The sequence below is a fragment of the Pipra filicauda genome, unplaced genomic scaffold, assembly GCF_003945595.2.
Source record: "Pipra filicauda isolate LSUMZ 115617 unplaced genomic scaffold, ASM394559v2 scaffold247_size1415610_pilon, whole genome shotgun sequence".
Taxonomy (NCBI): Eukaryota; Metazoa; Chordata; class Aves; order Passeriformes; family Pipridae; genus Pipra; species Pipra filicauda.
In genome coordinates, this window is record NW_024104362.1 from 793,555 (window position 1) to 817,564 (window position 24,010).

The 24,010-nt window shown below is 41.0% G+C and overlaps 1 protein-coding gene across 1 annotated transcript in view; it reads left to right on the forward strand.

The window, feature by feature from the left end:
- PPM1H (protein phosphatase, Mg2+/Mn2+ dependent 1H) overlaps positions 1 to 24,010 on the forward strand; it is a 131,798-nt gene that overhangs the window by 86,576 nt on the left and 21,212 nt on the right. Inside the window, exons 5-7 of the mRNA XM_027721191.2 lie at positions 3,609 to 3,693; positions 10,632 to 10,750; positions 23,852 to 23,915. Coding sequence (XP_027576992.1) covers positions 3,609 to 3,693; positions 10,632 to 10,750; positions 23,852 to 23,915 — 268 coding nt within the window. The remainder of the gene's footprint in view (positions 1 to 3,608; positions 3,694 to 10,631; positions 10,751 to 23,851; positions 23,916 to 24,010) is intronic.

Here is a 24,010-nt window from a genome sequence, read left to right on the forward strand (position 1 = left end):
TTTTTTTTTTAATTACTACTTCACTGGTGATATAAATTAATGATTGGTAGGGGTCTGAAGCAACCTTGCCATCAGAGAATATTTGGTTAGTGTTGACATACTTCTTCCCTGCAAACATGAATCATCCATCTGCCTTTGGCAGGCTTGCCCTGTGGCTCTGCTATAATGTGTTTCACCAGCGTGGCTGAAATTAAAATGTCACTATTAAACATGGCAGAATCAGATGCTCTCTGGGCACCGCATCTATTTGTGTTCTTGCTTCCTATGTAGTTATTTCTGACAGTTTAATAGGACAGCTGTATTCTGGCATAAAATCATATATTCATATATCCTCAATGCATGGGGAGCAGAATGCTTTCAGAGCACTATTTTCTTGCATACATGCGTCTTTCATGCATGGCAGAAGCAGTAATGCTCATGTAACACCATGTTGCTGCTTAGTCCATTAGGCAGTATAAAGTTAAAATTAATTGTCCTGCAGGACCATATAGAGTGGGTCTCTAAAAGCAGTTGCTGGAGCTGTTTGCAGCTGCTGCATCAGCCAGGCTCCCTCGTCGTGAGCAGTTATTGACTCTGGGCTGTTGAATTCAGGGCTCTGGAGGTTGCGCGGTGGGAAAAGCCTTCAGTCGGTGCTTAGCAGCTCTGTCACTGTAAGGTCACAGAAAGGGCATTTCAGTCTCCAAACCCAATTAGGGCCTGAGTCGGCACCTCTTCAGTCACCAGGGAAAATCCCACGGGGCAGGTTGGCTCCCAAGCCAGGCTTTTGCACCCAGCCTCTCTAGTGAGACGGCCAACAAATGTGTCCATTTGTGTCACTTGGGCTGTCAGAAATACCCTTTGCTGTCATGAAATGGCTGAGCAGCTGGTTCAGAAAGGTAAAGAGCCAGGTAAGGGATTAGAAGCCCACCACAGCTGAATTTGGACCAGTGACCTGTACGTGTGCATCTGCATCCCTCCCATTACTCATATCTAGAGCTGTCTAATTCCTCAGATCAAATCACTTAATTCTTATGAGCAGCTGTAACTTGCAAGTAGAATAAAGTCCAACTGCTGAAAACGTTAATGAAGAATATAAAACTGAGGCTCTGTTTTATCAGGTATCAACAGTATTGCTTTAATTCCTCCCCCTCCAAAGATTTTTTTTTTTGGTGTGTGTGTGCTGGGTTGTGCTTTTCATCCCAGGTGGCTGCAATTTCTAGTGAAAATAAGTTGAGCCATGAAAGGTTGACCCACTCACCTCTGAATTGCTTTTTATGTGAGTCCCTCAGGGCCCAATTCTACCCATGGAAGTGAGAATGACAGCTATCAACATATATGGGAAGTATGTCTACGTGCACAAAGAAAAAGGTGAACCCCAGACTGGTCTGAGTGGTCTTTAAAATATGGATTTCCTGTGAAATGGTGATTAAAGGGGAAGCAAGGGATAATTAGAAAATTAGACTGATGTGCTAGCAGTTATATCAATGTGTGGTTTTATATTAGCTCTTTCAGACAAGCACAAGATCAGAAAATCCCTTATGACTCACTTAAACTAGTGTGTAAAATTTGGTTAGTGTCTGATCAGATCCTTTGATCAGTCTAGTCTAGACTGTTGTCAGGGTACATACTAAACCCACAGTCCCCTTAAGTGCAGGCCTACTCAAGTGAATCAAATAACATATAAAAAGGTTATAAAAAGTGTTCACTGTTTGAGTAAATTAATCTGGTTCAAAGCTGAATACTTTGAGAATTGCAAAAATAAAAGCAAAGGTGTTACTGCAGAAAAGACGTGGTAGAATTCTTAATTCATATTTAAATGACTGTCTCAGAAATAAAAAATAAAATCAGCAAACTTTTATTATTTTTCATTGGATAGGCACTTTTGTAAGCCGGTAGTATATCCAGATTCTATAAAAAAGAAAAAATTCTGTCAAAAATTCTGCACAAATCTGTTTTAAGAAATTGAAGAATTACAACCACCATGTCTGTCTCATTTCAAGCACACAATATTGTTTTTAAGTGTAGCAGTGGAGGGCCAGTGGGAGCCTTCAATATGTAGGTTGCACTCCTGCCTACCTCTGATTTCTACATGGGATTATTTACAAGGGAGTGCTGGACATCCAGCAGCATTAAATTTGTTACCCGTCAAAGCAGAGCAGTTTTCCCCTCATCACTAGAGCCTCTTCCTACATCTTGCATTGTAGCACCATCCTGAACCTGTCTGTTCTTTGATACATGACTCTCAAAAATGTGAACAGTTCCTTTCCTCATAGATAATGCTCCTGCCTTTTGCATACTAGCAATAGTAGATGACCATTTGGAGACAATTTTACTTCAATGACCTATCCACAAGACCTGGAGCCACTAATTTTACAAACTTGGTTTGTACCTGAGCTGGTTTTCTCAAGCTGCCTATGTTTTGAGTTTAGAGGTTTAAGTTTTCAGTCTTCGTGTGCCTACCATATTTGTTGGTTGGATTACAGTGCCATCAGAACACCTGGCATAGAAGCAATGACAGCAAATTCATCAAATTATCAAGGGAAGTAAGCTAGCTTGTAAATAGCACACCAGTGGGATGAAAAGATCACAGAAATGAGGCCATTTAAAACACAGAGAAACTGGAATCCAAGTGGCAAATGCTTGTTTTAGCTACACCAGATTCTGTCTGAATTCAAGAGGAGACATGGTACACTGCTACTATCCAAACACTAAATTAATCTCCCGATGGCTGAGAAAAAGCTCCAAAATAGGCATTAAAGTCTGTAAGATGATATCTAATTTACGCAGCACTTCAAAAGCACCAACCATTACTATACTTACAGAGCTGCTTAAATAATGGAAAGATAAAGGAATGTGATTCTGTGAGTGAATACATGACTGCAGAATGCAATAGGAATATTGGGTAAATTCTCCCCTCTTGTGACTTGTATTCCAGCTAGTGGCATTACACCAGGGAAGGATTGGGCCATATTTTGCATGCAGCATAGCAGATTGTTAAGAGGCAACAGGCAGGTATTTGAGAGAATTTCCTCTCTGTGATTTGCAGAAGTGTGCCTGAAATCCCCTGGCTGATCTATGCTCATTCCATTACCTGTCATCTTTTGGCAGATAACTAGTTAAATTTGTGTTAAATAGGATTCACTTTGCTATTTCCATTTGCTGTTGGAGTAGAAATGTTCTGATGTGACATATGACCAATCAATAATTGGAAAGTGCTTGCATGAGGCGTTTGAAGCCAGTCATTTAGACAGTGTCAGCCCCAACTGGTATTAAAATCTGCAAAGAGTTGTTCTACAATCAGTGATTCTGCTCATCTCCTCTGGGTGTCTGCATTTCACTTAATAAGGATACCCTGTAGATATCAACTGAAATAACTCTTGCCTTTGTTGCTTGGATGTTTTTGTGAGCTCTGAAATGAACTTGGCTTATGCAAATATACTTTGTTATCCAGTCTAAAGGATGCAGGGCAGAAATTATTATCCTATTCTGCTGGCCACCTCAATAGAAAAGAAATGGCTTTATTTGACTGTGATTCTGAAGAGAATAAGAGTGTGACTGTACCCTGTGGTTTCCTGGGTATTTTTTTACTTTTTTTTTTCTGTACTGATGACGTTCTATTACTGTTACAGGGCTATAATAATCCGAAATGGTGATGTCATTCCAATGTCTTCAGAATTCACTCCAGAGACTGAACGCCAGCGACTTCAGTATCTGGTAAGAGACCTGAGGACCAAATCAGGTGTTGCTGATGACCAGCATTGCCCAGTAACACCTAAGGCTCAGAGAAACGCCGCTGAGTTACTGTGGCTCAGTGAAGGATGGTGTGTTCACTGAACACCAGTGACTGATCATGTATGTCTTTTAGCCATCAGCAAAAGTGAAGAAAAGCTTGGTGGTGCAAATCTCAGTGAAAGGAGTCTTATCTCTTCCATGAAGACCATTGATATTGCAGAGTTTGATTAATTTATTCCAATAGTATGCTGGTAGTATCTTGATCAGGGAAAATATGTCCAATTTAGAGGTGATCTCAGTGAATATTAGTAGCTGCAGGATAGGATGGGTGATCAAAGACTGCTTTTATTTAGTGTAGCAGCACCCATAAAGCTGGGAGAGGGTGACTATCTGAGGATATATGGGATGCTTTATACACCAGGCTGTATTTGCTGGTAAGCTGCCTAAGTAACGTAAGTCAAAATGCATAGTGTTATTTTTCATGCAAACAATCCTGTTACTTTTTAAGTTTTTCATCAGTGGTCAGATTGGTTGGTTGAAGTTGGTTGGCTGTTTGTCAAAATGTCATTCCTAACATGGCTCAGAAATTTCTTTTGTGCTTCTTCTGGTCTCCTGCTTTTTCCTCTTAGAAATTTAAACTTCAGCCAAGGCAGGCTCACTGTCAGCCTTGCCTGACTCGAGGTGGACAGACCAAGGCTAGTGAGATTCCCTGGTCTCAACGTGTCTGTTTTCTTCAGCCTGGCCCAAGCAATGTGGTTTGAAACTAGACAAAATGCTGATGGTTAAAAGGTGGGGTGGAAGGTTCCAAAGAAAAAATTTTAAGTGTTTCCTCAATTGTCACATTTGATTTTTTTTTCACTCAGGTTCACTGGCTTGAAGCTGAAAATTTCAGAGGGAAAACTGCTTTTGGGAGTATTCATATTCAGAGAAAAAATGGAAAAGAGGCCTAATAAATATTTACAGTTCAGTTAAATTTAAAATAATTTGTTAGCCTTTAAAATAAAAGGTATCTTTAGCATCTAGGGAGTCTGCTACTTCTGTAGGAAATACAAGATAAAATATTGCCTACAAGGATTGTTTTTCTCTTTTGATATCCTTTCTGGCTTGTATTTGAAACCAGTAGCTGATCTGAAAAATATTTCTGCTGTTTTCTTTCCACTCTGGAAAATTTGTTTGTTTATTTTAATTCTATATATAACAAATATGCCAGATCTGTGGGTATCATGTTCAAAGAGAATACATGCAAGACAGCAAGAGCGTGAAACAAAATTAGAGATAATTTCAAACATGATATTCCATAAATAACAATTTTACTCTATTGTTAAAAAAAAAAAGATGACCCCAAATTTCTGATAAGGTTGGCATAAACATTACACTCCAGAGATTGCATCTGTCTAGCTGATTAGAAACCAAATAATTTTACTCACTTTGTCTGTCCCCAGGTTCTGCTATCAGTCTTTTCCACCATGAACATCTCTCTTCTGCTGTTCCTGTCTAAAAGTTAGTTACTTTGGATGTATTTTTTATTTGCAGTTAGAGCTGAGTTTCTTTGCTTCAAATGTATGGCACTGCTCTTCCTGCACAATAGGAAGAAAATCACTTAATCATTTTAGCATTCATATTTTACTTGGTAAATGCAGAGATACTGTTCACTGTGGGGAAGTTACTGCACAAGTAAAGGGAGGGTATGGATTTACCGCCTGCCGGCTACTGAGCATTGGTTCCCTGTGCAGTAGACACTGTTCGCACAATCAGGATGAAGGAGCTTTCCTCTGCCTTTAGTGCCTATTGATTGCTTCAGCCACACAGGAATTTCATTTAGGTCCTCTTTTCTGAGCCTTAATTTCCAAGTGGAAAGAAATCCATAGGATAATGAATTGTTCAGGTCATGTGAATATCTCTATATGAAGTCTTCCAGCCTAGTCTTACACAAAACTGTACTTCAGCTAGTACTGATTAAGTAACTGAGAGGAAAGGGAAACAAATATTTTCCCTATCTGACTGCCATTTTAATGCACATTTAGTGCCATGCATCCATGCCTTGGGCATAGGCCTCTGGCATGGAAACCTTAAAAGAACAAGTTGACTATCCAATCATTCGGACTTTTAAGCAGCTCTAGGCATGGTCATCACTCCATAGGAGGGCAGTGGGAAGACAGCATACAGCTGCAGATTTCAGGCAGATCGCATGGCAGAGACAGATTTCTGTGTCAGGCAACTTGTGAGAGTATTGCAGAAGGCAATCAATCTTTCAGTCAGAGAGTACTTCTTAAGACATAGGTGTGAAAGCTTTGCACCAGTATTCCCTTGGTCCTTCAGCTTCTGTAGAGGTTCAGTGCACCATGCTGCTTCCCTCCCACTGGCAGGAATTCACAAACCTCCTTTTCTTCTGAATTTCTGTGTCTCTTTTCTTTTTAGCACTGTAGCAGGAAAGCTCCACACAGCACTAGGGAAAAGCCCTGGCTTTCTGTATCGGTGTATCTTGAGGGAAAACAAAATCCAGTATTGACTGGGAATTGCTCAGGTACATTCGGCAGTTGTGCAGGCAATGACTGCCAGAAGGAATTTTTCTTTCATCTTCTGAGGAGACTTAATTTCAGTCATGATAGTCTAAATTGCAACAGTAAATGGCATAGATTTTGTTACTTATTCCCTTGGAAAATATGTTTTAAATGACTGATGAATTGAGTGTGCTGCAGATGGGTGCACTTCTATTAATTATCAAAGTTGCTCATTGAAGATGTCATGTGAGTTCTTCGTGGTGTTAGCATGTACCGTGGCTGTGTGTGTAGTCAGGCAGCCCCTCAAAAGTTCACCAAAGATGGTGCACCGTGACTACCAGGGCAGGTGTTAGTGCCAGTAGAGACAGGGTGGCCACCAGCGGCAGTGAGCCATGGGTGCTCTTTGTGTTTGGCACCATTCAAACAAAGGTTCATGAGCCCAGATGGGCATGGGCTCAAAGAGGACCTATTCTTATTTCATTACTCAGATGAGGATAAAGTGATACTAACTCACCTGCTGAAGGATGCCTGGGCAATCTGAGCCTGAAAAAGAAATGCACCTAGATCTCCTAAATGTCTAGTCAATGCTTCAGTTACAGGTCAGATGTAATTCTCTTACAGTTTGTGGCTCCCTGCATCACCCAGTGTAGGATTGCTTTGGCCATTTGACGCATTGCATGATGCTGTGGTATAAGAGATGTGTGCTTCTATGAAAAGGGTCCTGGTCTTTCATAAGATGAGAGACCAATCCAAGGATGGATTTGGCTTCTACTTCCCTCTTTCCTTCTATTACCACTTCCTTTAGTTTTAATCTCTCTTTTGCTTAAACGTGTCCATATGATAATGGCGGAATCATTTGCAAAACTTCTGGGTGCATTGTGCTGTGTGTGCCATTGTGAGTGGTAGTTTCATATAGTAGAACATCCTATTGGAGAAAAGGGCACAGAATGATAAGAGTATAAAGCTTTAAGGTATAGTTGATGTAACCAGGAATTCTGAAAATAACACAGAATACAGTAAAACCACTGTTGCCAGTGATGTTCCAGTGCAGTGCGTACTGGAGGAGCTGGGAAAGACATCAGCAGGCCTTATTGAGGTAAAAAAAGATACATGCTGTGTTTCCTGCAATCTAATTCACTGACAGCTAGTGTGCAAGTCTAATTTTATCTTAATTTCATGTTTGCTTTTCTGATCACCAGGAAACACAGCAGGAAGTAAATGACCTTTTTAAAGAACCGTGACTAATATTTCCTTGAGCGAAATCCATTTTAAACAACTAATGTTGAGCGTAGTACATCCAGCCACAACATACACCATAAAATGCCAGAGTACCAAAAACACATGGTGCAGGCTATGCCAGATTTATGCCAAAAAGCTGCAATAGCTTCTGAAAGAGAAAATATGGAAAATGTTCCCATTCTGTAACACAGAATAACAATGTTGTCTGAACCTAGCTCATAAAGAAGGTGTTTGATAGTCACTCTTTTTATTAAAGTTTAAGTTCTCTGGGTGATGTTTCTGATCTGGGGTTCTTGCAAATTGAGACTAAACAAATTAAAACATGGAAAATATGGTACCTCATCACAGGTGAAATTCCACTAGTTCACTTACCATTTATATTTCTCATTTGATCACTTGAGGGAATTTTGTGTTGTCTACTTGTATATCTTCTTAAAAGATCTGTAGGTTTTTAAAGTGTTGCTTTTTATTTATTTTCTAGTTCTGCTGCCCAGCATGGTTTGGTTGAGGTGTAGAAGAGTCTTGCCTCATAGTAAATGGAGAACAGTTCTCAACAAAACCAACTGGAAGTCACAGCTGAATTTTATAATAGAACATTCTTCTCTCTGTAGAATTACCAGTGAAAGCATCAAAAATAACTTCAAAAAAAGGGTAAAAAACATGGAGAATTAAGAAATAAAGCAAAGCCTAACAAAATCACCATTTCTTCACATAAGAATTCAGATCGCAGACACCAGAAGCTTCCAAATTTTTCTTTTCCCTCTGTTTCACTGACACCAAAAATATTAGAATGAGTTAAGATCCCTAGATTGTAAGTCAAGCATTGAGGCTTGGCTGTGGAAGAGAAATCTTATTTGAACATTAGCAGACCACTGGTAACTGCCAGCTTTATTAATCTTAATTCAGTTGTGACCTCAGACTTTCCATCTGAGTAAATCTTTATGAAATGCAGTCTCTCCCCATCACTTTACCTTTTCAATAAAGGAAATTCTTGTTTTCAAGTGGAAAAATACTAGAAACCTGTATTGTTTTTCTTCTGGACCTGTGATTCAGACGAGTAAGTAATCTCACAATCTAAAGTTTAGATAACTTCATTTTGATGTCTGTTAAGGTTTTTTTCCTTAAATAAGGCTTCTTATTTTGTAGGCAGGCAAAAGTAGTCTTTAGCTAGAAGTGGTTTGTAATGTTTTAATTAAGACAGGCTGTGCATTTTTAAAAGTGAACTGAATTGCACTTTCAAAGCAACTGAATTGCACTTCATTGTTTACAATATCATAAACTAGAAAGAATTAAAAAAATACCAAAAAATCCACTTCTTTGTTGTCATACAAACAACAAATATCAATTATGTGTTGTGATGCATCAAATCATTAGGAGTGTTCCATCTTTTTTGCAACTGGAGGAAAAATAAATAAAATAAAAAACTACATGTACTTTTAAATAGAGAGTCCAGAGTTCTGAAAATATGAAAAGCCTCATGTGGACTAATACTGCTGGACCTCTAAAAAGTCATTAGTGCTTCTGAACCACTTTTCTAATGAGGAACAGTGATCCAATTAGAGGATCCTTGAAAACAATATTTGGGTGGAGAAAGGGACCTTGGCTGACTGTAGACTGCAGGAAAAAAATGTATTTCCCTTCTTGGTGCTCCTGCTCCGGAAGGGGATCACAATGTCAAGTTCACACTTGCGTACTTGAAGGCCACCTCTTGAAAGCAGAATCCAATCTTGTTGGCTATACACAGCAATCTCCCTCAGTCCCATTTCAGCTGAGCTCGAGGTGTTTTCTGGAAGGTTGTCTGTTGACAGGAACAGGGACAAGCTGATAGAAGGTTAGTATTGTGATGTGTTGAGCCTGATCCAGTGAGTGGAAGCAGGCTCAGCCCTTAAGTGCAGGAAATATTTTATTGTGAACTATCTGCATGATAGATACCAGGTAGATCAATAAGGGCTTCCACTGCTTCCTGCTGCTCACCTTTGATGAGCACTGGATTTATGACAAACCCACAAACTAAACCCAGCTCATTTCACTTGCCTTGATGGCAGCTGCTGCTGAAGATAAGACAGACTTTATTGCCTTAACTGGCTGGATAAGGAAAAAGAGTTACCTGCAAAAAAGTTAAGAAATGCAACTTTTTCAGTTCCCGAGCCAATTTGACTGTGTCTTCACAAGAGCTTGCTCACAATGTGGCTTCGAGGAGGGAGAAAGGCTTTTTTATGAAAGTATTAAAGAAAAAGGAGTGAGGTTTATTTCAGAAACAAGAAATAGAGTATGTTTAGAATTAACCTATTGTGTTGAGTGATATGTGTATAAATTCAATCCAAAAATTTAGACAGTGGATGAATTGCCTCGAGATGCTCTTCAATATGGTCAGCTCTGGAAAACATGAGCCTTAGGCATGACTCTGGCAAAGAGGCCTCCCAGCATCTGAAGAGCAGTACACCAGAATGTAAAGCAACAGCATTTGAACATTAAAACCATCAAAGACACTAATTGCGGTTGTGACACAAAACTGCTGCTGCTTTCCTAAAGTCTATTTTGCATGAAGGAAATAGTTTTTAGGAACAAGACAATAAATTGCTCTGCAGCTTGTGATTATTTGCAGTATCACGTGTGATGGGGCGCAGCACACTGAGCAGGTAAAAGAGGATGTTTTTCTTGAGGTGGTGACAGTTAAAGTGTGGTAGTATTGTGGATTGTGTGTGTTGTTGACATAGCTGAACTGGAAGTCAAAAAACTTCAGCTTCACTCCACATGCACTCCTCCAAGTCTCTGCTTGCTCCGTGGCTTTATATTCGATCATTTCATTCTCTCAGGTTGATGACATACAAAAGGAAATATGTTCTGTTTTACAAAGCCCTGCAGACTCCTTCAGGGTCAGTAGATGAAGTGTACTGTAGAGATCCCAAATTTTGAGGAGCAGGGAGAAGTGAATGATTTTGAGGGCAAGAGGACTGCTCCCTATAAGGCTGCTGCTGGACACCAGACAGGGTCAGAACTGGTGTATATGCACATTGTTTGCTGAAATGGAGCACATCATCTTCCTTATTTAAAAAGAAGGGTGGAGGAAGGGTTGGAATTTGTGTGGGAAGGGAGCGGGAAGGGATGGTAATGCTACCTCATTAAAAATAGATAATGTCTTTTTTTATGTGGTATCTGTGGTTTAATTTCTGCCCACAGGCTTACATGCAGCCCCACTTGCTGGGAAATGAATTCACGCATTTAGAGTTTCCACGGAGGGTGCAGCGCAAGGAAGTTGGAAAGAGGATGCTCTACCGTGACTTCAACATGACTGGCTGGTAAGAATGTGTCCTTCTCGGCATGGAGTCAGCCTTCTCCCTAACCAATGCCTGCTTTGACTTTGATTAGTGTAAACCGGTCAAACATGGAGGTGCACCCCTGCATACTAAAAGAAAAGGCATTTCCTTCTTTCAGATGTATCTTTCTTTTAGAAGTTAATGTTTTAAATAAGTTGACCTTCCCCCAGAGCCAGGACGTTGCTTTGTTTTAATGTGGGAGTACTCAAAGCAGAGCAAACACATAAAGGGGAATGCCAGGGAATGTTTCTGAAAGCTAAACAATTTTCCTATCTTGGAAGTAACTCTTTGTAAATTTTGGATCAGAATCTGGGCTGTGATGCCTTTGCATGCTCAGGAATGCTTGCAGAAGGGAAGAGTTGCCTCCCATACTCCAGTGCAGCTGGCCCCTGATATGGGTAATTCCTTGAAGAATTGTTTTAGAGATGGGCTTATCTGAACAAAAGTCATAACCAGCCCAAAATGAAAAGGTTTGAATGAACAACATTGACTTAAAGAAGTGAAGACAGAAAGAATGATGATTTATTTTTTTTTTGTCTCTGGCTAAACATCTTCATTGTTTTTTATTGGTTTAAGAGGCTCCTTCTCAAGTGACTCCCACTCATTTGGAGAAGCCCTAATCTTTGCTGTTGTGAGTTCTGTGTGTGACCTATAAAGGCAAAAGCCCAAAATATGCGAATGGTCTTCATTTCCGTGATGTTGTGTTTTAGCCTCTGTAGTAAATGTCCTTTGAGGAAGAGAAAGAATAGAGGGGGTTAAAAAATAAAGCCTGAATTCTTGTAGGTTTGGAAACTTGGATGCTCACTGGCAACAACAGCTCCACATCACTTCTGATTTGTCCCATACTTTATAGACCATAAATATAATGATGTTTTAATGGCAGAAGTTTAATATTATATTATATAAGTTTAATATTATCTGGAGTGTTTGTGCAGAACATGTAAATCTGGGAATAACCGTCATTGTCTCTCATCTTGAACAGCTGCTAGTAGAATATGCAGTCTCACCCTGGGAATGATGACTTCACATTTTAAAAAGGCTACAGGCATGAAAAAAAGAATAGGAACAGAATGAGAACATTGGATTAACTGAGGACTTAGACTGCAAAACATTTGGAACATCATGAGACACTCTCCCAATTTCTGCAAAAGGAGGGTTTTTGTTAAACTCCCTGATGTCTCTGGAGGCATCAATAAAGAATGGTTTCATGTAGACTTCCAAAAGTTCTTTTTCAAGCTGTGACATGCTATTGGGAAAAAAAAAAAAAAAAGCAACGAAGTGTAGCCTTCTAGTCTGGGGGAGAGCTACAGAAGTATAATGGGCCAGGAACTTCCTGAGAGGAGGGTAAGAACAGATTTCTTTTATCATAGTTGGAAGGCAAAGAGGGTTTCTTCAGAGATATGGGAGTTGTTTTGCATTTTCCCAGTTGGCTACTGGTCTGGAAAAGAAATGAGTCTAGAATGGTAAAGCTGCAGCAGTGGCAGGTAACACCACAGCCCTTTTCCTATTAAACAAGAAGGACCATGAGGAACTGGAAAGAATTAAGTGATTTACGTGAGTGGGCATCACAGTGATCAAACTTGGTGGGGATAAATACAAAGTAAAGCACAAAGAGGAAAAAGATGTTTGTGCACACTAGAGGTTCCAAATGAACCATGAGAGCCACGTGAAGAAGCTCGGTGTGCTTACTACCATGATTTTTCCAGACCAAATCACCAGCAGAATGTTGGGATTCATACAGAATGGTTAAAATGGAAAGGTTAAAAATTAAGAGAAGAAATAATTCCTTATATCAGTTTCTACCTCATTTGTGAATCTATGCATAGCACTTCAGCATATTCAAAATGGTTATTGCATAGCTAATAATGTTTGGCATTAGAAGAAGACAGATAAGAAGAAACTCAAATTTTAAATGTAGAATAAGGAGTAAGGTAGAAGAGCGTTAGTAAGTTGAACTGGAAGATCTGATTTAGAGTACTGTTTTCCAGTACTGGTGTGTGAACTCTCTTAACTCTAGCATATAGTGGGTAGGAGAAGACAGTTCCTTCCTGTTGTTTTTTATGAATTTCCTGAAGTGTAGGACACATCTTGATCCAGTTACAGATTCTAATATGGTCAGTGCAGCAATTGTCACCAATTGAGTACAAATGTGCTTAGCTGCAAGCAGTTATTCTGGAATAAATGCTTGCACTATGACTTGAAAATTTAAGTCTGAATTCATTGCCGTATTGTCCCAGAAATAGGTGGTCTGTGCCAAGCAAAAGCATGTGGAGACTGTGATGAGGCTCTCTCTCCCTGCTGTTCCTTTTGACTTCTGGCTGGAAGTGGAAAATGGGGGCTACATTTTTTTCCTAAATAAAAGAATTGGAATCTTTTAACTGCTCCATATCTCACAGCTAGGGCATCAGTTACCTCTTTGTTTGGTTGCCTCAGGACAATAAAATGATGAGGGAATTGCTCTATCGCCATACATTTGTCTAAATCAGAACCCTTCTAAATAAGGATCTATTTCTTTTTGCAAGGTATTTGCCCAACATATTTCTATTACACTGAATTGTGTACAGTGATCTCTTAAGCAGAGGAGAAGCAGCCAGTTACTATTCATCTAAAAGTCTGGGTCAATTTTAATGATTGAGATTTTGGACAAGACATTAGAGTTCCGGTTTAATGGGCCCTCAGAGGTGAATGTTTGGGGTGGCTGGGGTTTCCTACTGGTTGTTTTCCACTTCAAGTGTTTTGCTTCTCTTTTCTTCCCTTTCTAATTCATGGATTTAACTGAACAAAGTGGCCAAGGACAAGTCTGTTTTGCATTTGTTTCTAAGGACACTTATCTACCACGGAGAATAAATTAGCATATATATTCCTTTTCTAGAAAATGTCAGATGGAGCTTTGGCCAGCCAGAGCTTGATCCACTAAAACACTGCTGAACTTTTATCACATACAATGCAGATGATCAGTTGTCTGAATTTTTTTTTGTTCATTGACCTCACTGTGTGTTGACATCTGCACATACATGTGGGGAGATGCAGGTGATGTTAGGAAGAAACAGCCACTCTTACACTTAATTACTGAATCCTTGAGTGAGAGAATGTAAAACACTCTCTGGTCTGATGTTTCCTCAGGAAAATGAACTGTTTTATTTTACAATTCAGGATACTATCTGTGTTTTCTATTAGAAGCTGTATGATTTTTTTTCTTCATTTTTATCCTCCTCCTTTGCTCTGGAGCTTTTCAGATTCTCAACAATGGCTTGGCTTGACCAGCTTGTTTGGATTACAAAAGGTTATTGTCTTTGGGTCTGTCATGATGCATTTGGCCCTTTATTTTTTCTTTCTGCTTTTTCTTTCTTTTTTTTTCATGTGAAATTTCCACACTGGCTTTGTCTCCACAGCCCACAGTGGTAGCAGAGCTGCCAAGTTTCCCCACAGCATTAGGACAACCACTGATCCAACAATGTGTACTGCATTACTGGTCCAGACCGCCTGTAACTGCTTTGAGACTAGCCTTCCCTTCTCACTCCAGCTCTCCTACCCTTTCTCCTCTCTCTGCGGTGGCAGTTGCGATGAGAAATAATGCTGTATTAAATACATCTAAAATAAATCCCATTTTGGTGGGAGCTGACTGCTGCGTCTCTTGCGCCCCATCTGCATTGTGGTTGAACAGCCATTGCAAAACATGTACTGTAGCTGGCAAGGCATCTTAAGAACAGCGTCTCCTGCTGCACAAGCCTCCGAGCTGTCTCAAGCCATAATTTGCTGGCAGACATCTGTGTTACTGAGAGTATTTCACAGCTGGGTCTCTGGGCTGGGGTTTTCAGGCCCATGGCTTGCAGAGGTTAAACTTGTATCAGAGGGAAGTGTCCTGGTGACTTTGGCAAGTCCTGGCAACAGAAGTATCAGGGAAGACTTAGAGGCCATGTAAGCAGAGGGTGGCTAGTGCTAAAAAGGGGGGGGCGAGTAACCTGAGGTAGAAATATATGGCGAGAAAACAGCAGACCTGATGATAACTGCTCCTTTAAAGGACTGCACAGAATTAGTGCTCTCTATCTCTGCCTTTTATTTAAAAGTTAAGACACAGTTGGTCACATTTTCTTCACTTGTGGGTAAATCCAGTGTGAGCAATTTTGAAGTACTTTGCTTTGGCTAGATCCTAGACACCTTCCCAAAACCTGGTTTTCTGTCTGGCTGTGGCTCTGCTGTGGCTCCTTCCAGAGTTCCGCTCTCAGCCTTACACGGGGCTGGAGGAGTCATTCAGTGCTGCACTTAACTAAAGGCATCCAGAATGCACTACCAACTGGCATCAACTTTGGTGGTTTCAAAGTTAGTTTTTTTGCTCCTCCTTGGAACAAAAACAGTAGCCTTTCTACTGCTTGCACTGACGTGGAGTTCTTTAAATGTTTGTTTCCAGATCACGGCTTGAGCTTTTTGACTTCATTTTAGCGTGGCAAAAAAGCCCTGGATAATAAGTCCATTTTTGACCTTATTTGTTGGTGGCTTCCTTTGCCCTCTGGGATCACACAGAGTTGAGCTGCACCCCATCAGAAATTGTCTGAGCTGGTGTAGTGCCCACCACACCATGGGCTAAAGCCCAAGGCAGAAGCCAGCAGGGGAATTGGGCACTGCCTCTGAGTGCACCGTCTTTTCAGCAGCAGCAGAGCCCTTGCCAGCTCCATGTTCCTGTGTCTGGTGAGGGGGTGCTGTGGCACATGGGGTTTCCCACCCGAGGGTCAGCCGGTGCTGGGGAATCACCCGCCCGCATGATTTATTCCAAAGCAGGGAAGCTGGTGCCCTGAGGCAAGCACTAAGCAAAACCCATTTTATTCTAGAGTCAATATTGTCCACTACCTGGAAAGCTGCCAACCTGCTCTGTGCTCGCCTTTTTCTTTCCAACAGGGAATGTCTTTTCAGCCTCTAAGCATCTGATTAAAAAAGCAACTTCACTTTTCAAGCCGTTTTATTTTGTTTGGGATGGATGCCTTTTGCTTTCATTGTGCAGTCTGTCTTGCCGTCTGCGGTTCAAACTCTGGCTCACAAAAACCAGGCTCTCATTAATCACTTATTGGGGATCCAGAATACCCTGATGAGAGCCAATGTGCATGTTTTGCTTGGTAATGTGTCAGCTGATTTGAACAAATATTGCTAATGTGACCACTATCTTTATTGCTGAGCTCAATGTCCTTTGGCAGCACATTCAGGTAGCCTGCCCAAGGAGTGCCTGAGCAGGTTGAGAAATGCCACAGAAATGCTTTATGGAGCTGGCGCCTGTGCTGCACCCTCCTTTAATATAAATTGATTTATTGAATCAAGCACAGAAGCCCTGCTTCAGAAACCTCAGGCTACAGTCTCTGGAGAACCACCTAATAAAACAGCCCCAACTGACATTCCTCATTAGCTTTTCCACTGATCCCAAGGCAGTATTTAAAGTGACAGTGTCCCTCTTTTTGGCCTGAATTTATCTGCTGGCTAATGCCTGTGGGTCTAATTAGCTTAGCATTATTAGTCTTATTCAGATAAACTGTATTTCCTAACAGCTTGATTCCAACTTGTAAAAAGTAATTGGAAGTCTACAAACCTGCTTGATTGAGCCTTTTAGCCAAATTCATGTAATTTACAAAAAGTCGTCCACCCCCCCCCCCTTTTTTTAATTGAGCTTTTTTGTCTAGTGAAACCTTCTGCTGAAATCCTCGCTGTATTGTTGTGTTCAAGACCTCAGCCGTATCCTTTGTACAATCGCCAGGGAGAGATCAGATTTTAATTTCATAATTACTTCACGAGAAAGCAACCTTTTCCCCAGTCATGCCTGGTATTAATTTTCTTCCAGCAACTTACATTTTCATAATTTAATGATTATGGGACACCTTTGCAGCACTGGGCCTTTCTGGAAGAGAGAGAGAGAAGATAAAATTTTTGCAGCAGATACCATCCACAGCCACTTGCCTTGGTTTTTGTGTCTCTGTTCTTGTTTCTCATTGCGAGATAGCCAGGAGTGGGAGGGGACATGCCTCTTTGGTGCACACAACTAGAGCAGCTTGCTGGGTTGTGCCTGGGTGTCTGGGGCACAACTCTGTGATGATGAATGGCTGTTTGCAATGTGCATGTTATGCATCTTTTCAAGATTTGCAGCCCTTGCTGCAGGAGCAGCAGGAGGTGAGAGCTGACCTGCTGTGTATAGCACGTCTCCTGACAGTGACAAATGACTCTTTCCCCCAAGTGTGCACATGCCACAGGAGCTGAGCCAGTGTCTTTGGGGCAGGAGAAAGCAGAAACAGGAAAGTAATAGTGCTGTAACAAAGGAGAAAACTTAAGTCTGGGGTAAAGCTCTTTGTAAATAGCCTCTCTGGGGCCAAGTGAGTCATGTCCTGCAAGAGCATCTCCTTTTGAAACAGTGCATCTAAGACCTGTCCCTGCACAGCTGTGTGTCTCTGCTTGGACTTTGCCTTGGCACGAGATCAGGTGCCACATATGCAAGGGCAGACAAAAGGCCCCCAGTCTATTTTATCTAAAGGAAACTAAACTGAAATGAGGTAATCTTCACTCTGAAAGCCCAAGCAAAAACAACTCTTCCTCCTGGTAAGGTGAATTCTCTTTCCCCTGCTCCTGCTTTCTCTGGCTTCCTCATCTGCACAAATTTGACATAGCCTCATCTGAGTCCTTAGGAAGTCTTCATTCTTTCCCTTGTCACCCAAGATTGATTTATAGCTCTGCTTCTGGCTGTGAGGAGGCCCTGTGCTCCTCAGAGGAGTTTCCAGCACTCCTGTGGGATGATGAAGTCTCTGCTTGCTGTGTCTCACTGCCTGCCCCATCCTACACTGCAGCTATCTTTCCAAGAAGAATTTGCTTCATGATTCCTCCTTAATAGCAATCTCCTTTGCTTCTGGAGGATCACAGCTTGCAAATGTGGAGCAGGCACTGAGTTTAATATGCAACCTTTTTCCCATCTACCTCACCACATCCTTTTCACAAGAAATGCAGCAAAATACAAATTTACAAACAGGTTTTCTCTCCAGCAAATGCATTAAGCCCATAAAGTGTTAACAGCCCACTTGCCTTACCCCTCTGTTTCCAGAGTAAATTGCTAACAAACTTTCCTGTTTGTCTTCTAAAAGTAGAAGAAATGAAGTAAATTTTAAGAATCACTCAAGAGACTGTGGCAGAAGGTGGACCCGCTTGATGTGATGCTGTAGTATCTGCACAGTTTCTGTTACTCAGTAGTGGAAGCTCAACGGGTCACAAGCAGTGAATGAAAGCACTTGCTCTGTCCCTCCCAGCCTCCTAAGCACAAAAGCAGCAAGGGACAGTGCTTTTTAAATACTCTCAGTTAATTTTTTTTCCTGATTTGTCTTTTTTTGGGGCAAGGATCTCTATAGATGCTTGAGATCCTTGACCATCTTATCCCTGACTTTTCCTCTACCACTTTCTTGTAATGCTTCATTAGAGGTGAGTGGACTAAAAAATCAGCCACCCTCTAGGAAGCGCCTGAGAAAAGATTCTGGTGCTTGAATCTTTAAAATGGGCTGACCAAGATGGAAAGTTTGTTTTGCTTAGGAATTACTTCCACAGGAATACACGGTGCTGGTGCTCTCTGAAATACAGACTCCATCTTACAACTGTACACAACAATGAAGGCTCCAGAGCTCACGTACCAGCCTGATTTGACAAAGCCAGAGATCATATGTGTATATGAGTCACGCTGAGATACTTTAATTTTTTTATTATTTTTTTTTAAATTTGTAGGTGGGTAGACAGAACTGGGATTTGCAAAATGAAGCATTTTACAGTTTCAGGTTCATAAGAAGGGGTTTCTGAATTTTTTGGGGAATAATGTGTGTTTTAAAACTTGTATGTCTTCTTTTTTACTTGAAAGAAACCCTATGAGAGTATCTTGGTTTAGAGTAGATCTTCCTCTAAAAACCGTTTTGTGCACATGTGCATGCGTATCGGTCTTTAACTGATTTGGGTTTGCCATCATCTTTTCTCTTAACAAACATTGCTGTAGTTTGTGTGCTTTTCTTATCTTGTTTATTGTAATTTTGCTTCATTAAACTATGTGTCAGAAGAGCAATAGGGGAAAGATACTGAGATGCTGGACCATTAGAGCTAACCTACGTAGAGGGTACTTAGAATCAGACAGTGCTGTATGGATTTAGAGATCCTGACTCTGCAGAAACACATGCATAATGATATTTTTTAAGCTTATGGCTGGGTTGAGACATAAATTGCATAATTTTCAGTGACTCTGTGCCTAACCTGCACTACACATCTTTTCTTCTTGGTAGTAAGCACTACACTAGTTTGATGCCCATAGTTCAATAGACAGTACAGATAACAGTTCCTTTTGGGCTGGTGATTTAAGCTGTTATCCAAAGGGTGAGTTCCAATCCACTGATTCCTTGTGTGGGAGGGGAAAAAATGAAAGAGTTTCTATCAAGTTTTTTGTTGTTTGAGGACTAAAACCTGGTTTTCTGTTGATATGACCAAAGAAAGTTGAGCTTGAGGAGGAGGTTTTTGGATAGTTGGGGTAGTTTTGTTGTGAGCTGGGTTTTTTTGGGTGAGGGGGGAGTGGGGTCAGGTGGAGGATGTTTGGGGATGGTCCTAGGTTTGGGGTTTTTTACAGAGGTAGCAAAGTGATTCTAGAAATAATACAAAATCTACAAACCGTCTGAGAGATTCTTTTATCCTTGTACTCTATGAACTAGGACGTTTCTGAAGCAGTAGTACTTTCTCTTGCTTGCTTGCCACAAGTGGGTTTATTCTGTGCTTCAAGCTAAAGCCCTTTGATGTTGATTTTTTTTTTTTTACTCTTCCTTAGGTTTAATTCTCAGTTTACTGTCAGGTGTCACTAGCGGAGATGTGAAACACAGGCAAACTTTCTAAAGCCAAGTGCCATGGAAAAGCAGAGCACGGAGTCTGGATTCCCCTGTTGTGCACAGAACTGAACCTTCTAGGTCAGGGGTAGATTGTCTTTTCACCACCATCTGTTGTGTGTGGGAATGCCAATGCAATACTTTTCATGACCAGTAACCCTACACAGTTTGCTGTGAAATAAAATATAGTATGGATTTGGGTTTGGGTCATCAACAACTTCTTCTCTTATGAGAATTTATATGTCCTTTCAGAAGGCAAATGTTAAGAATAAATTTCATGACAGGAGAACTCATAACATGTAAGATATTATCTAGAATTTTGGCTCTGAAATCTGCATGTGGGAGCTTACTGGTTTTTCAAGTTCTGACCCAGCAATATGCAGGTAACTTTGATAATCTTTTATTTAAAGAGTGCCTAAAGCACTGCTAATGACTTCAGCACTGTAAGAAACTTCTTCCATAGATTGTGTTGTGCATTTAGCAGCTTCTGGTGATTTTTTTCACCATACATTTAGAGCAGATTCCAGTTAGCATATGAGTAACATCATGTCAGTCCTAGTTCTTTTGTTCTGACATCTCTTTTGGCTCCTGGTGCGATTTGGCCCGGTTTTCCAAAATGTTGATCCTGAGTCCAAATGTAACTTTGTGGGTGGTACATATGTCAAGCCCTAGTTCAGTATTTTTGGACACCAGTAACATTTCATAATTCTTTTGAAATGGAAAGAAGAAATGAAGTTAACTGAAAAAAATACAGCTAGATTGAGCTGGGTAGAAGCTTGCCTTTTCTACTGCCCCCTCTGCTCCCCCTGCTTTTCCATTTGGAAAAATAGAGGTTTACGTGGCAGAAGCACTTAACAATATTTAGGCTCATTCAGAGCAGGAAGCAATAGCATTGAGTTGTCTTTATAACCTTTCTTGTCATGCCCGGGTGGCCACTGAAACCTCCTGGGGTGTGGACCATGAAGATAAGGGAGAGTGGAGGATTGCAACATTGTGTTTTTAGAACAGTGAGCTAGCTTGAATTACATAGAGGGCTGAATAAGGCCATGTAGGCACTTAGAAAGCCAAACCATCCCCTCAGGTTCTCTGTGTGTCTGTCTTTGATATACCTACAGCACATGAAGGTATAAATGCAACTATATCACATAAAATCAAGGGAAATAGTCCAGAAGGTTGTAGCCTGTGTGAAATAAACCCACGCACAAAGTACAGGAGGTTTCACAGGGCATAAATTAAAATGAACTTCATACCTTCCTTCCTTCCATCTCCCCTGTGCAACTACTGAGCTGCTAGCTGAAAAGCTGTCCTTCATCCTTCTCTTGCAGCAAACTACACACTCGTATATTATTAATTCTGTTTCTCTAGTAATGCAGGACAAGGGTACTTTTGGAGTGTGTCTCCGGTTGCTTTTCAGTGTGTCTGTGCCAGCTCTGCTGCTGTAGTTGCAGTTCTGAGCATTGTTTCTTCAGTGCTAATAATTTTTCAGGCAATAGCAACATCAACAGAAAAATATGTTTGAGTTGAGTTTGACACCCAAGTTTTGAGCCCAAGAGGTGACTTCCTGTGAGAAACCACAAAACAAATCACTGTAGCTCTCTGCACCTCCCTCACCTAGATGCATAGCTTCAGGAGGTCACAGGCTAGCCAGCTGCTCTTCCTAATCTCCTGATGGAACAAGTTAGCTGCAGCCCTTGCAACAAGGCCTCTTCAGCGTGCTTGCACCATTGTGTCACAGTTGAAGGCCCTAGAGTCAGTGCTCCTTATAATGGTTCCATAAAAGATGCTAGACTCAGCAGTGGGGACCATTCCTTTGAAGGACACCAGCCTAAATGATACTTTTCCTTCTTCCTAAAGTGCAGTCGCTGTGAGGTGTTATGCAGGAGAAGGTAAGGAAGAAGGGGAGAGAGGTAAATAAATTTGGTCTATGTTTTTGGCTACTTACAGGGCAGTGTAAAGTGAGGGCTTTGATCTTAAGTATTTGTAGTTATCTTGCAGATAATATAGTTTTTTGGTAAAGAATAGGTGTATTTTTCCTTTAAAAAGGGAGCTGCAAATAGTTAAATCACATCATCTTAGTTTTGTTTCATATTTTAACAAATATGTACAAAATTTGAAAATCCAGTAGGAATGGTTGTCTTCTCGGGCTTCTGGTTTGATTAGTCATTTGACTCTGATGCCCAAAACAGACTCAGCTGATATTCTTTTTCTTGGTGTCAGAGCGCATCTGGCTCTATGCAAGGAATAGTTCAGACTCCTCAAGGAGGTTTTGTCAGGGCTCCTTGCCCTGTAGGTCCAGCTGGAAGCTTTGGAACATGAGTAGTCAGGGATAGTAAAATTTTTGCTCCACATTCAGACAAGGGTATTCAAGTTAGTCAATGAGGCAGAGATGTTAGCTATTCCCTCTTGAAAATAAAGGAAGGAACAAGAGCAGAGTCCATGACTGACTCATCCTTCCCAATAAAATGCTATTCCAGGATTTAAACATCAGGGAAGTATTATCATGTTGGCTACTTGTAGTGTTTTGTTCCTCTTTGTTTGGTTTAAGAGCTAATTTATTTGCCATCTCCAGTGCAAATTGCCATTTAAATGCCTTCACTGTATTGTGTTTTGTAGAGATGCCCAGGTATTATGGTTATATACTAAAATATTCTTAACTACGTGATCTCCCATGAAGCACCCACTGTGTTTTGCAAACCTCACCTGGTTTTGTTTTGGGGTTTTGTACATAGTTATGTTTTGTAGTATGGAAGAAGAGTCCTCCACTACTGTTTCTTCTATGTATTTTGGTTGCTTTTCCCTTTTTTCTTGCCCCTCCTCTCACGCCCAAAACCCTAATATGAGCCTTCCTGTGATTACTGGAAAATGTAAAGGTAGGGCTTAAATGTCTGTGCTGTCTCATTAAGCCCGAGGCTTGCCTGGGTGATGCAGCATGTACAACTGTGTAGTACAGCACCATTTATTGATCACAGGGATATGCCATATTTTGGTGAAGCAGGGGGCAGTTCAATTACAATATAGGATTTCACCCTTAATTTTTAATTTCCTGCTGGTTTATGTCACGGTCTTAACATTGCTTAAACCTGTTCAAATGTGACTCCCCAGAGCTCAAGCAGCCAGCCTGGAGAGCTAGGGAGCTACACAGCAGGGGTTGGAAGTGTTGGCAGGGAACCTGCCACAGCACCTTCCCTCCTTTCACAAGTCCCTTCCACTTCTGTGGAGAGCACTTGCTCCTGCACTGGGGATGATTTTGGTATCGCCCCAGGGGCTTTGGGCATGGATGAGCCAGGAGGGAAGCACAACATACAGGGAAATGCTGAGGAGGGACAATTTTGTCCTATGAAGGAAAGCATGCCCCTCTGGGGCAATGTGCTTTCATGAAGGAGGCACCCTTCATGGTATGTGTTACACAAACCACAGGACTCTACAGCTTATGAGAGTGACTGTCATCTTTTTTTTTTTCCTCACTGGCAAAATTGCTAACCTTCTCACCTCATCAGTGTCAACAGCTGGATTTGTAAAAGGTAAAGTATGCAGGTATGCAGTAAACAGAATCAGAGCATGAGCATTTACTTCTCTTGTCTCTTGTCCATGAGAAAACTGCTGTGAAATGTGAAACCTCTGACAACCTTGCAGTCAAGGTCAAATGAGCACTAAATATCGTAAGACTCTTCAGCACATGAAGCTTGTCTCGGTTTAAGTGGTCCTGGAAGGTGAGAACAGGATCAGAAAGCTACTTCACACCATGACTGTGTACATGTCCTGTTGTTGCTCACCGTTTCACGTTAACAGTGTGAATATAGGCATTGATTAGTTTCTTGAAGGGTTTGGGGTTGTTTTGTTTGTTTTGGTTGGTTGGTTGGTTGGTTGGTTGGAGTTGGTTTATTTATGACACTGTATTATGGTATAGCTGCTACCATATCCAACCATATCTTACCTCATTAGGATGTTATTGCAGTCCACTTCTTTCTTTGCAAGCAATAGGAGCAGCCCGGTATGTTAGATATTTCTCCATCTTCACTTTTCCTTTAGGTGAAATGGATAATTATTTACAGAAAACCTTTCTGCAGAAAAAGAAATTTACAACTTGGCTCAAAGACAGAGTCCCTAGGAAAAATAATGATTTTTTTTTTTCTTTTTTAAATCACAGCTGCTTGTTTCAGGGCGCTGGGTCACTAATTGAGTGCAAGCTTTATAAGTGTTGTTTGTCCTCCCCCCACAGGGCATACAAAACCATTGAGGAAGATGACTTGAAGTTTCCCCTTATATATGGAGAAGGCAAGAAGGTGGGCATGTTTGCTTTCCTCAGACCAAAGGAAGAAGGAATTCTGTGCTGTTTACCACTCAGTTTAGCCTGTGGCAGTCCAGTGTTTTCCACTCA